Source organism: Rattus rattus, chromosome 7, assembly GCF_011064425.1.
Source record: "Rattus rattus isolate New Zealand chromosome 7, Rrattus_CSIRO_v1, whole genome shotgun sequence".
Classification (NCBI taxonomy): Eukaryota; Metazoa; Chordata; class Mammalia; order Rodentia; family Muridae; genus Rattus; species Rattus rattus.
Window position 1 is genome coordinate 72,507,317 of NC_046160.1, and position 14,822 is coordinate 72,522,138.

The 14,822-nt window shown below is 43.6% G+C and overlaps 1 protein-coding gene across 1 annotated transcript in view; it reads right to left on the reverse strand.

The window, feature by feature from the left end:
- Fbxo33 (F-box protein 33) overlaps positions 1-14,238 on the reverse strand; it is a 31,546-nt gene extending 17,308 nt beyond the window's left edge. The window contains 3 exon segments of the mRNA XM_032907803.1: positions 13,337-13,707; positions 13,709-13,830; positions 13,833-14,238. Of these exon segments, the coding sequence (XP_032763694.1) occupies positions 13,337-13,707; positions 13,709-13,830; positions 13,833-13,959 (620 nt within the window). The 5' untranslated portion in view covers positions 13,960-14,238.
- Between the last annotated feature and the right edge of the window lie 584 nt (positions 14,239-14,822).

Genomic DNA, 14,822 nt, shown 5'->3' on the forward strand with positions numbered 1-14,822 from the left:
AGGACTCCTAAAGAGCTGTTTTCCTGTTTTTTTTCAGCTGTTTCTGGGAACAGGTGCTTTGCTCTCAGGTGTGTAGGCCCTTCTGGTGACCGTCTTTCAGCTCTTGGTGCAGGCAGGGATCAGAAGGTCCCCGCCCTCCCTAGTCGATTTCCCTCCTGGGTCAAGAATGTGGGTAGCAGGCAGTCTCTGAGGGTCCAGCTCTCTCCCCCACGGGATCTGGGTGCAGTGAGTTGTTTGACTGGTTCAGTTCCGGCACAGACCGGAACCACAGTTACCTGCTGCTAACTGCTCCTACATTCCTGTGTCCAGAGGCACTATGCCGTTTCCTCTTGGGCCAGGGATGTGGGCAAAGGTGGGCAGGGGTGGCAGTCTGTCCTGTGGTCTCAGGATAGTCCACACTTCTGGGTGTTCACCCTTCTCCCCCATGGGATTTGGGAGCAGGGAGCTGTGGGATGGGATCAGTTCAGTTTTGGGCACAGCCAGAAACCGGAAGTGCCCTGTCCCAGAGTATTTCTGCCTTTGTGTGTCCTGAGTCCACCAGGCAGGTCACTTGGAGCAGAAAAGCTGGTCTCTCGGGTGTGTAGGCACTCCTGGTGACTGTCTTTCAGCTCTTGGCATAGGAAGGGATCAGAAGGGTCCTGCCCCTGACTGCTCCTAGGTCCTTGTGCCCAGGGGGCACAGTTGGCACTAGGAGATTCCCTCTTGTGTCGGGAATGTGGGCAGAGGGTAGTCTCCTCTGATTTCTCAGGAGTGTTCGAATTTCAGAGGGTTAAGCTCTCTCCCACATGGGATTTGGCTGCAGGACAGTGTGACTTTTCAAGCTAGCTAGTTCCTGTCTCTTTTTCTTTCAAAAGCTATTAGTGCCAACATAGTTTACATTTATGATCTACTAAATTCTAATGACTTGACAATGGCCCTACTTTCAAATTCACATGAATCTGAGAATTAAGCTTTCTTTTTCTAAAAAATTGTGATTCACTTGCTACAATTGTTTTAAAAAATTATTCATCTTTAATTTTTTTGTCGTAGATTTATTTCTATTATTTTGTGTGTATGAGTGTTTTTCCATCTGTGTATCAATTGTGTGTCTGGTGCCCAAGGAAGCAGTGAGCCTCTATATGGGTGCTACGTTTTGAACCTGGATCCGTTAGCAAGAACAAGTGCTCTTAACCTCTGAGACAATTCTCCAGCATCTAAGCTTTCTTTTTTTGAGGAGGGCTTCGCTAGGTTTGGATCCTAGCACCCACAACGTGATTCACAGTTGCCTGTTAACTCTAGTTCTAGGGGGAATCCAACATCCTGTCTGGCCTCTGCAAGCACTGAATGCACATGGTGCATAGGCAAAACATCCAAAGTACTCACACATACGAGACAGAAAGAGACTGAAAAGAAGACCTACAACGCAGCTTAAAAAGGAGGATGGGGGGGTTGGGGATTTAGCTCAGTGGTAGAGCGCTTGCCTAGCAAGCACAAGGCCCTGGGTTCGGTCCCCAGCTCTGAAAAAAAGAAAAAAAAAAAAAAAAGGAGGATGTGAAGGCAGTGCTGGGGAGGGGTAACTAGGCTATGTGAAGGCAGTGCTGGGGAGGGGTAACTAGGTTATGTGAAGGCAGTGCTGGGGAGGGGTAACTAGGTTATGTGAAGGCAGTGCTGGGGAAGGGTAACTAGGTTATGTGAAGGCAGTGCTGGGGAGGGGATAACTAGGCTATCTTAAAAAGGAGGATGTTAAAGGCAGTGCTGGGGAAGGGGTAACTAGGCTATCTTAAAAAGGAGGATGTGAAAGGCAGTGCTGGGGAAGGGTAACTAGGTTATGTGAAGGCAGTGCTGGGGAAGGATAACTAGGTTATGTGAAGGCAGTGCTGGGGAGGGGTAACTAGGTTATCTTTGGTGCTCAGTTGTCTCACCAGAGGTGTTACAGTCAAACTTCACCTCCAATAAGAGCAGTAGTCTCTGAATTTTTATATCCACAAGCCCCGAAGGTCTCTTCCTTCCATCAATCGACAACTCTGAGTCAGAGTGTGTCCAGGGCACTGCTTATGTCCCGGATCCTAATTCATAGACACGAGTCTATGTCAGGACAGTGTGGGGCTCTACGGCACAGAGGTACGGAAGACCTTCACAGGCTCGAGACCAACATGCTGGGTACGACTGACCACTTTAAGTGTCTGGGCCTACACAGACTGGCAACACAGACTGCCTTGGCACTGCTGCTTTCTATGTCTTCAAAGTCTGAGAGACAATTGGTAGAAATTAAGCGGCTTTGCAGGCATTTTCCATGACCATGCCCACATTAGCACTGAGAGCCCCTCGTATGAGAAGACGTTTACCACAGTTGTTGTCTGTCTGTCTGTCTTTCCTTTTGGAAACTTTGGAAATGAAAATGCTCAACAAAGCTTAAAACAAATTTTTTAAAACAAATTTAGCTCAGTGGATAGTATATCCTGAGCCTAGGGGTTAACACACTAGATCAAGTAGAAGAAAGAATATCAAGGATTAAAGCAAGGTTAAGATTTTACTATATTCAGACATCAATAAAGAAAATGTCATTATGGCTGTGACCTTCAAGAACTGTAATATATAATCTAAAGACTAATGCTGTTTAACAATCCTTGAACTAGAAGGTGCTGAGGCTCAAACCAAAGGCATTAGGGAAACAAACACATCCCTCCCCATGAACACATTCAATGAAATTAGAGCAGAAAAGTCCCCTAACCCAGGGGAAGTTGGAGACATCCAGAATTAGGAAGAATCTTAGAACTCCAAATATGATTAGAAAAGAACCTCTCCATGTGAAGAGTTCAGAACAAAGAAAGAATACTCAAGGCTGCAAGAGAAAAGAGCCTAGTTACTTACAAAGGATTTACCCCATCAGCATTACATCACACCTCTCAGAAGAAATGCTAAAGGCCAAGAAAGAACAGGAGGATGTGCTTCAAGCCTTGACAATAACTAACTGCAAGCCAGGGTCTCTATACCTAGCAATGTTATTCGTTGCCTCTTAAATGGATGGAATAAACAAAGACTCCAAAACTAAGCAATTCTTCACCTCTAAGCCAGCACCAAAAAAAAACAAAACAAAACAAAAAAAACCCAAAAAACAAAAAACAACAACAACAAAACAAAACCCAACCAACCAACCAAACAAACAAAAACATAGAACAGGAAAATTAAATATTTTATAGTCAGTATGCCAGCAAACCTTTAAAATTAAGAAGGGAGAAAGATAAGGTGCAAGATAACACAGGGGTTTGTATAGTTTTGAAAGAAAATGTCTTGTATAGTTACATAATAGATTTTATGACATTTTATAAATTTACATGTTTTGCTCATATTCACACCCATTATTCTGTTCTTCCCTTCCTCTTCCCAACTAATCCCCCTCCACCCTTTCTGAAATAACGTAATGAGTTTCATTAATGTTGCTTACAGGGACATGGCTGAGGGTTGTTTAGAGTTATATGGGTACCTTACTAGTGGCTACTATTAAATGCACACAAACCCTCAGGGTGAAATGGGGCCCAGCAGTTCTCCCTTTCATGACAGGGTGCCGTCAGGTCCAGCCTTGTGCAGGTAGCTGTGTGTTCAGGAGTAAAATGGCAGGGTAATGCCCAGTGATACATACTCACCTGCTCCTCTAGTCCTTGAGTTCTTTTAATCCTTTCTTTGACAACCTGGAGACTTAGAGGGGGTGATAGAGATGTGTGTGTGTGTGTGTGTGTGTGTGTGTGTGTGTGTGTGTGTGTGTGTGTGTGTGTTAATGGCTGAGCCCTCGACAGTCACTTATTCTCATCATTCTGACTAGTTACAAGCCTCAGCAAGACTGCCACCACTACAAAAGGAAGCTTCTCATATCAAAGCCCGCAGAAGCACTAACCCATAGACATAAACACAGTAATCTGAACAACAATAGACAGCAAAGAAAGAGCAGCCACTATGTTTACCCACTGAGCCATCTCTTCAGCCCTGTCCACTATTCTTGACTTTACAGTATGCTTGGCTCAGAGTTTACCTGTCCTTCCACCTTTTATGCCTTCGTGCTTTCACTCTTATGAAAGTGTATTCTAATTGTAATGATCAATCTTGATTATCAACCTGAGATTTATAATCACTAAAGAAACATACCTCTGGGTGTGTGTCTATCAAAGTATTTCTGGGAAGATTTAATTGATCAAGGAAGCTCCATCCTGCGTGGGGGAGCAGCCCTAGGCTGAATACAAAGGAAAAACTGAGTTGACACCAGTGTTCATTTCTCTGCTCCTTGACAGAGAAATGTGATGAGCAGCTGCTTCATGCTCTTGTCACGCGTCTGCTGCTATCCTGAACTTTCCGCTTTTAAACCAAAGTCAAATACACACCTTCTCTTAAGTTGTTTTTGTCAGGCACTTAATAACAGCAACGAATAAAGTAACTAATACAGGCATCTTCATTCACTGAAAGATCGGCTTGGCCTGAATTCTTTCTCTTTAATCAGTATCTTCATTTTGTCAGGAATGTGGCAAAAACCTATTCATTGGCAGGCACAGTTTATCCTGCAACTGATATTTTTCAGTTCAAATCTATTCTGAATCTAAGTGTTCCCAGTCAATGGCTTGTTTAAAATAGGGCATTCTTCAATCAAATCTTTAATGCTTTCCAAGGTTACCTTGGTACAAGCTTTTGGTTCCTGGCTTCCATTTATAAGTTTATTTCTTTATTCCTTTTTATTTTTACTAGGCACTTATCATGTACAATGGTCGTAACTTCTGCAGTATGAGGTACTTAAAGACAAAAGCATTTTTTTCTTTCTTCACAACTTCAGAGAATAGTTCTGTTTGTAGTATAGATCCAACCAACCTCAGTATATGATTATTTTTTTTCCTGAAGGTTTCCTAAGTGAAACCTTTTCACTTAATTCCAGCACTTGAGGGGAGGCAGAACTGGTAATCTCTGTGAGCTCAAGGCCAGTCTGGTTTAAAAAACAGTTCCAGGGCATCGAGGGTACACAGCTGAGACCCTGTTTCAAAAAAAACCAAAAGAACTTATTATCTTTTCACTTAAAGAATTTTAGAGGTTTTCTGTGGCATAGCTGACCTGCTGGTTTCAGTACTCGTGTGCTTGGTGTTATTACTAAGTAAAGTATGGGTTACTTAGACTTCAGCACAGTGGTGCTTTATCAGTCAATCTCTGAAGTGAAGTGTCTATTAGTGAGTAATTGGTGGACAGCATAGACACTACAGATACACTGGGCAGAGGGATGAGTCATGTCTTAGGGCCAGATGCGGTAATATAACTTTCCACTATTCTACTCGAAATGATCTGATTTAAAACATGTTTGACTTTTTCCATATAGTATTTTTGGGTCATGGTTGATGGGTAACTGAAATACCAGATAGCAAAGTAATGCATAAGGAGCGACCTTATCATGCTGGTGTCTGTGGATTTAAAGAAACAGTACTTTTACTCCAACCTCAGATTACTGGAGATGTTTACCCTTCTTCTCTGGTACTAGGTGTCCTGGGCATCTAGGCTCTAGTGGTTTTCTGTACTCAATATGAAGGAAGACAGAAACCAGTCATTTTGGGATTACACTGAAGTAGGGTACACGGCTTACTTCATCTCTCCCCTTCTCTCCAGGAGGGAAAGTCCCAGTCCGGAGCTTTTCTGAGTCTTGTGGAACACTGTCAGCTGTAAGAGGAAGGTCACTTTTGTTGCTCTTTGTTGTCTGAAGGGTCTGTGCTCTATATGTCTTTCTGTGGTAGTATGAGGCAAGATAGAAATGACTCCTTAGGGTGAAGATAAAAGGCTTCTTACAAAAACCAGATGGCCAGGAATATCATCCACTGTATCCTTCACTACCACAGAAGGCCTAGGAGGTAAGCGAAGGAAAAAGCTACTGTGTTCTTACCCACAGGAGCATGGATTTCTCAGGTTTGGCCTTGTCTATGGTGTTATAACTTCTTAAATGGGTTCTAGCCTTTTACTATACATACTTTATTTGAATATTATTTTAATGTTTCTGCAGGAAAACAATTGTTTGACTTATTTACGTCAACTTGCTCTCATAACAAAATTTTCATGTGATAAAAATGCACATATTGATGAAAAAGATAAAAATTATAAAGCACTACAATTTTGCAGAAAGATGTATACATTTACTGGTGATGCTATCTGCTGAGTTTATTTTTTTCTGTATCTTCCAATTTTTCTATTTTTATAAACACATTTCTTGGGAATTCAGAAAGAAATTAAAATAACTGTATAGTTTTGAGTTTACAAGAATTTCATTAACAATCATAATAAAATTTACCTAGTTAATATACTGAGATGCTTTGGAAGATTTCTAGTTTCAGGTTTAGGACATATTTCCAATGTCCAAGCACTAAATGGCAATGGAATAAAAATGTTTTCTACATTCTGGAAATCAGTCTGGAGGTTCCTCAGAAAATTGGACATTGAACTGCCTGAGGATCCAGCTATACCTCTCTTGGGCATATACCCAAAAAAGATGCCCCAACATATAAAAAGACACGTGCTCCACTATGTTCATCGCAGCCTTATTTATAATAGCCAGAAGCTGGAAAGAACCCAGATGCCCTTCAACAGAGGAATGGATACAGAAAATGTGGTACATCTACACAATGGAATATTACTCAGCTATCAAAAACAACGACTTTATGAAATTGTGAGGCAAATGGTTGGAACTGGAAAATATCATCCTGAGTGAGCTAACCCAATCACAGAAAGACATACATGGTATGCACTCATTGATAAGTGGCTATTAGCCCAAATGCTTGAATTACCCTAGATGCCTAGAACAAATGAAACTCAAGACGGATGATCAAAATGTGAATGCTTCCTCCTTCTTTAAAAGGGAACAAGAATACCCTTGGCAGGGAAGAGAGAGGCAAAGATTAAAACAGAGACTGAAGGGACACCCATTCAGAGCCTGCCCCACATGTGGCCCATATATATACAGCCACCCAATTAGACAAGATGGATGAAGCAAAGAAGTCAGAAGTGTAGATCGCTCCTGAGAGACACAGCCAGAATACAGCAAATACAGAGGCGTATGCCAGCAGCAAACCACTGAACTGAGAATAGGACCCCCGTTGAAGGAATCAGAGAAAGAACTGGAAGAGCTTGAAGGGGCTCGAGACCCCATATGTACAACAATGCCAAGCAACCAGAGCTTCCAGGGACTAAGCCACTACCTAAAGACTATACATGGACTGACCCTGGACTCTGACCTCATAGGTAGCAATGAATATCCTAGTAAGAGCACCAGTGGAAGGGGAAGCCCTGGGTCCTGCTAAGACTGAACCCCCAGTGAACTAGACTGTTGGGGGGGGCGGCAATGGGGAGGGGTGGGGAGGGGAACACCCATAAGGAAGGGAGGGGGAGGGGATGTTTGCCCGGAAACCGGGAAAGGAATAACACTCGAAATGTATATAAGAAATACTCAAGTTAATTAAAAAAAAAATGTTTTCTAATTGTGACAATAAACCGTTAACCATCTTTTAATAGTAGAGCCAACAATATACCCACGAACTGGCTGGTTATGGATAGGAGAGACTCACAAGTTATGTGGAACCATCCAGGCCAGAAAAACACTATCATGCACAGACTAGAGTTACCTGCAGCCACAGTCATCAAAAAAGCATGAATTAAATGACAGCTCAGTCAGTAAGTAAAATACAACACAAGCATGAAGACCTAAGGTAGACAGACAGATGCCCAGCTCCCACTTTTACAAACAGATCCCTGGTGCTCCTAAACAGTCAGCCTAGTCTGTTCTCGGAATTCAGGTCAACTGAGACCTTATTTCAAAAAGCAAAGTAGATGGCCCCTAAAGAACACCACCTGATGAACTGTTTGAGGAGTAAGAGGAAGATTAGGCCTGGCCTTGTTAGAGGAGGTATGTTGCTAGGGGTGGGCTTTGAGGTTTCAAAAGCTGAAGTCAGTCCCAGTGTCTCTCTTTCTGCATGCTGTCTACCATCAGCATATAAAACTCTCAGGCACTGCTCCCGTACCTTGCCTGTCTGCCATGATGATAATGGACTAGCCCTCTGATACTAAGCCAGCTCCAATTAAATGCTTTCCTTTATAAGAGTTGCCTTGCTCGTGGTATCTTTTTGCAGCAACAAGTGAATAAGACAGTTGTACACGCTTCTATAGCTCCATCTTTCTTCCCCTTTGGCTCCCAGAACTTTTCCTGACATGGCTGTTATTCATTTGCCTTGGTCATCACTCTTTCCAGACCAAAAATCGTGCCAAGTTCAGGCCTCGGGTCTGCTCTGTACTTGGAATGTTATTTGCTCTGAGACACACAGGGCAACTCTAGTCACTCACCACACAGCTCTAAATGACTTTTCCAAAGACGTCTTTGTGTACCACTCTATCTACTGTTCAACTTAAGTCACTACTATAATCTCCTTTTATCTACTGTGCTAATGAGTCCCTGAATGTATGTGGATGTCAGTGTATGGATGGTGGCCGCATTGCTTAGTAAGAAAGGTTATCTCACTGAGACCTGTGGCCAGAGAGCCAGGGAGCCTGACTCCATGTCCCTAACATTAGGATTACAGTGTGTGTCACCATTCCTGATTTTTTATGTGGGTGCTGGGAACTGAACTCAGGAGGTCTTCATGCATGTGTGGCAAGGACTTAACCAACTGAGCTCTTTCCTCAGCCCATACTCTTTTTATTATCTGACTTTCAATTATACAACTTGAAGAGATCTTTTATTTGAGTATTGTCTTCCTAGAAAGTAGATGTCACAAGAACAAGGGATTTGTCTACATTCTCTGGCATATAGTAGGCTCTCAGTGTTCAGAAACTAAAAAATAGACCCCATATTTTTTTAATTATCACTTTAGGTCTCAAGTTAGGAAAACTCTTCCAAGGCTGTCTCAAGAATAACACTACATTAAGATGGATTTAATTACTTCATTCAGGTTTCTCAGTGGTTTGAGTCTTATTTTTTTTTTTTGTCCCTTTGAGTCTTATTTCTTATTCTCAATAAAGATAAAACTGTACCATGCATTAGAAACTCCAATCCCTCTCATAGTAGCTCTCCAGGTGAGTTTGATCAGCCTCTATTCACAGTGATCTTAAGTGATGTTAAGGCTATCTTGGGGAACTCCATTACCATATCATTTTAAGGTATGGAGTTGTTGGTTATTCACAAACTCACCTATTGTCTCCATCAGCAATACTTCTTGGGCAGTATGAACTGGTCAATCACCACATATTATATGTATTTTATAATGAGCTGTTTAAACCAAGTAATAATCAGTGAGCTCATCAAAATGAAAGGTGTCTCACGCAGTATTTGTTAGTTGCTGGAGCATTTTCTTTTAAGAAAAGTAAGGCTCAAGTCTGTTGAATTAATGGACCTTGTTTGAGATAGTGCTGAAATTGGGATATGGATTACTCTCAAAGTCCATGGCTAAGGTAGGCTTGAATTTAAAATCTAAATAAACTTATGTGGCTAGTAGCACCGTATTGGGTAGACAGAATAATATTAGAGCCAACAAATAGGTCAACAGACTGAAACCTTCAAAACAGTAAGCAAAATTATTATTTTTTTGATAGGCTCTCTTTATGTAGCTCTGACTGTCCTGGAAGTCACTTTGTAGACCAGGCTGGCTTCAAACTCACAGAGATTCACATGCCTCCACTTTTCAAGTGCTGGGATTAAAAGACACTCACCACCACTTTTAACATCTCTTTCTTTTCATCAGTTAATTTAACTGAAACATGTTACAGGAATAAAAAAGCTAACTGACACACAGGATAATGAAGTAGAAGTAACCATAAAGTAGCCAGTCTACAAACTAGGAAAGAGAGGCAAAGCCTAGAATTGTAAAGAAGAAAACCAATCCCACATTTAACTTCTCTGGCCTGGTGCAATGTTTCATCTTAATAAAAAAAAAAAAAAAAGCACCATTCCAATTCAGAAAAGCTTACATAAAGCTTACATACAGTACACAGAAAAGATAAACATCAATTAGACAATATTATTGCGTCAACATCTGTTAGAAAACTGCATCTGCCTAGGATACATGAGATTCAGGAATGCTCCAATACAGCCAAAGCTACAGAGAGAAACAAAAACAAAGAAAAAACTACCACCAACAAAAAAAAAAAAAATCCAAATTAAAAAACAAAAACAAAAGCAAACAAAACATTTTAGTGAGCTTTTACTGCAGTTCTAGACAAGGCAGGAGGTCTTGCCTCCTTTAAAGAAATATTTCTGAAACCCTGTGTTTTATTGGCAAAGAGGTATTCTTTATTGTTTATTATCATCTGTTCTTAACACATTCGATACCAGTATGGCAGCCATAATCACTCTGACAGTATAAATAATTCAACTCAAAACAGACAGTTATCTCTCAGAAGATCAGTAACACTGATTATACCCCACAACTCTAGGTCAACATTTTGGTTCTTTTCCTGTAAGGCATGACCATACTTGGAAGAAAATCAAAGTAACTATGACTTGTGTAAGGCATTCAGCACAAGGCTGGGAAGTGGAATGTCTGGTACAGTATAATTCATACTCTTATGTTTAAAAAATGACAGAAATCGTAAAGAGCATTATAAATTAAAAGAATATATAATGTTTATTTCTTATTAGTTACTAAGTTCTGGCAAACAGGAAGGACTGGGTTCAGTTCCCAGCAGCACTTAAATTGGCAGTGGTAGGGTTGGGGATTTAGCACAGTGGTAGAGCGCTTGCCTAGCAAGCGCAAGGCCCTGGGTTCGGTCCCCAGCTCCGGGGGGGGGGGGAATTGGCAGTGGTAGAACACACAGTACTTCAACACTAGAAAAACCATCAAAAAACCACTAAGTGACATTGTTAATACACTATTTTAGGTTTGTAGTTTTTAATCACAGAATCACAAGTGACACTGAAAGTTTACAAAAAAAAGAAGGCCACAGGCTTGACTGAAGTTAGTGAATAAGATAGTTAGCTTAAAATGTTTTTAATTTGTTAAAGCTTTAAGGAAAAGTCTCATTTATATTTTTATCATTTGAATACTTCCAGTATCAGAGTATTTAGACAGTTCCAAAAATAAAAATGACATTATCTCCAAACATATAAACATAACTTTTTGAAAAAAAAAAAAAAAAAAAAAGGGTCTCGTGTATTCCTTTAAACTAGCTAAATAGTCAAGGCTGACCTTGAACCTTGGATCTTTCTGCTTCTTCTGAGTGTGTGTGCTACCACTGTCAATCTAAGTGGTGCTAGGGACTGAACCTAGCCACAACTTCCTGTATACCAGAAAAGCACCTACCAACCAAGCTACACCCCAGTCCGACAGGATTTAATTTTAAGAGAGATAGCATTAGTACAAATAATATAAACGTACATAATGAACATGCTACCAAAGCATCAGTGTACTCACTATAGCAGATGGAAGGAAAAACTCACAATCACGGACAACTGACAGTTGTTAGCAGAGAAGTGATAGCAGACTCAGAAGAGCAGACACACAGAGCTTCACAAACAAGTACATTAGGACAGAGACTTAAATGGTAAAGATGAAAGGAAAAGAACTAAAGACAAAATGTAGTACTGTACTATTAACATGCTATAGATCCATGCTATAGATTATTAAAACACCGAGAAAAGCTAGGCACTGTGGAAAGTTCTTACTTGAATCAAAGGCACTATGCTCCCACCCCACCCCCAACCTCTTTTTGCAGGGGCTGGTTAACTCAGAACATATCAGCTGGTCTCTAGCTATGTTCAAATCTTGGGAGAAAGCCTCCAACCTGATTAAGAAAAATTTTAGCCTTAGTTAATTTTGACAAATAAATTCAAAGCAATAAAGTGGAATGACTTCATGTGAAAAGCTTATGAAACAGGACCCTGGAAAAATGTTCCCATAAACAATTTTTTTGTATTGTTTTGTTTCTTGAGACAGGAGTTCACAAAGCTCATGCTGGCCTTGGACTTGCTATGCGGAAGATGATGGATGACCTTGAACTCCTAAGTTCCCTGCTTCTAGCTCCCACACATTGGGATTCCAGATCTGTATCATCCTGGTGTCCATACACAAATATGATGCTATAATATAGCTTAACCTACTTGAAGCAGGGTTTCTCTGTGTAACCCTGGCTGTCCTGAAACTCACTCTGTAGTCCAGGCTGTCCTCGAAGTCAGAGATTCCCCTGCCTCTGCCCCCCAAAGCGCTAGGATTAAAGGCAAATGCCACCACCACCCTTGCTTAAACTCTTGATTTAATTATAAATCATGGAAAAAAATGTAGTCTATACATAAGACATATTTGGCTTAGCATTAATCACAATCTATTCTCAACCCTATTTAACACAAAGATGGTAGGCTATTGATTGTGAAAGGAAGGACACTGCTTAGAGAAAAATAGTGCCATATAACACTGTACATCACTTGTCCTACTAAGCACCCATTTCTGGTCTGTAAAGTGGGACAGTATTTTCTGCCTTGACCCTAGCAATGTTGGAATGTCAAACCACTAAATTATTTGTGCTGCACTTATTTTTCTTCCGAATTAGGAGTGCCACTGTAAGGTTGGAATAAATTTCCAGATACAGAAAATATAAATATGGTTGGACAGGCACTAGACTTTCATGGGACAAAAGAGAAGTACTGATAGGATATGGAGTCTGCCCTGGAGTCCGAATACGGGTTATGAGCTCTAGGTGGAATTATAATAAAAGTCCTGATTCGAAATGACAGTTTCATACTTACCTCCACCCCCAGTCTGCCCAGCTCCTTTACTCCATCCCAAGTTATGTTGCATTACTTTTGTGTTAATTATTGGGAGTAAGTTCAGTCTGATGGTGCATAGGCTGAGGCTTCAAGTCTGACAATTTTCTCCCTCGATGATTTTAACTAGCACTCCTCCTAGTTTTGGGCATGGCCCAGGCTAATAGAACTATTTCAGGTAGGGAAAGGACTGTTAAAGATTTCTTATAGGTTAATTCTTGTAGTCATGGACATCAGCAGGAAAATTATTCACCTCGTCACTATGAATTACCTATCGCCAATGGTCAAATTCAGAATCAGAAAACTTATTTTTTGTAGACGCCTCACAACTTTCCCACGCATAAGATAATGACATTGCCCAGTAGCTTTATCCCATTGCCAAGAACGGATGAATGAAACCATGCCTGAGAGGCTCTAGGAACATCGTTTGATAAAGTGTCTCGCCAAGTCCCGTTATCATCTCTTGTCTCCGGAAACAGTCCGGTCAGGACCGATAGCTGCACCGACACAAGGCCACCCTGAAGCCGGCCGGCACACCCCCACGGGATCTTCCCAAGGCGAGAGGAAGGGGAGACGACCCTCGTGGTCCCCACGCAAGCCTACCTGTTGTTCCGGATGCTGAGCAGCACGCACAACACCAGCTCCAAGTAGATGCGCAGCACTTCTAGCCAGCGGGAGGAGAGTTGCAGGGCCTCACCTTCTTCCCCTCCGTTGCCCGTGTCGGTGCCCCCGCCGCTACCGCCACCGTCGCCCGGGCCGCCGCCTCCGCTCAGATAATTCTCCGCGGCGAACTCAACCCGCAGCTCCCGTACGAACCAGCCGCACTTGCGCATGAGAAACTCGAGCCGCGGCTGCTCCGCTGGCGAGACGCGGAGGCAGATGCGGAGCTGGGGCCACAGGGCTGGGTAGAAGAGGCACTCCCGCCAGTGCGAGCAGGAGGCCGAGGCCCGCAGCCGGTCGGGCGCCGGCAGAAAGGGAGAAGATGTGCACGATGAGTTCGCTGGGCAGCGACGCGGCGCCGGCCGCCTGCCCGCACAGAGCCATCCGGCTCCGCCGCCGGCCGCCCGTCCCCGACCGCCCGCGCAGTCCTCGCAGCAGCCCCGCAGCCGGCGCAGCTGCCGCAGCCGCAGCCGCTGCCGCCGCCGCCACCGCACCACCCGGGCGGCCCCGGCTCGGGTTCGCGCTCCCGGCGGTCGGGGCTGCGGCACTGACAAGAACAACAACATCAATGACAAGGAAGAAGGGGGCGGAACCGTCGTGCGCTTCGGCGGAACCAAGTGCACCACGAGTGGCTGAGAGGGGGAAAGGCTTGGGCGGGAAGGCCTGCGCGCCTCCGGCTTTCTGTACCGCACGCAAGTGTTCCCCGGCCAGCCAGTCAACAACCTCAAAATCCTCGCTCGAACGGACCGGGGGCCCGGAAGCGGCCGCGCTGCTTCGGAGGAAACCGCGGCTCTCCCCGTACTCGGACGCGGAGGCACGGTAGTGGTAGGGACTGAGCGTGACGTCGGCGGCGACGGGCGGAGCCTGGCCCGACTTCCGGAACCGGGGAGCTCCTGGTTGCCTGGATCTCGTGGCACGTGACCCAGGACGTCAGCAAACCGGAGGGCGTGGCTAGGGCGTGGGGGGCGGAACCACTCAGAGCGTCCCTCGCGGGGTAGGTCTGGCCCTTCCAGCGTGCTCGTGGCGGAACCCCGGCGTGCTGCGCGAAGACCCGACGCTTTTTCATTCGCTGAACTGAGGTCGCGGCTCCCGAGGGCCGGCACGCAGCATCTTTTCCCATCTTACTTGTTCAGAGTAGGACAAAATCGGCTACCGAAAGGCGGGTCGTGGTGGCACGCGGACCTTCCATACAGAGGCCGACGTGCAGAGGCCGCCCACTCCCCAATGAGGAACGAGTGACGACAGCGCCACCCTTCGTGTTTAGAGGGGCAGGGAAAAAAAATGGCTAACGATTTTCGTCTTTAAGGCTGGTACCCAGGCATAAAGGCTCTCTGAACCCTTGTCTGCAGAAGTTCTGTGTAATTAGTGTGTTTTATTACTAGCTAACGATCATTTAGAGGTAACATCAAATTAGGAAGTTAAGACAGGT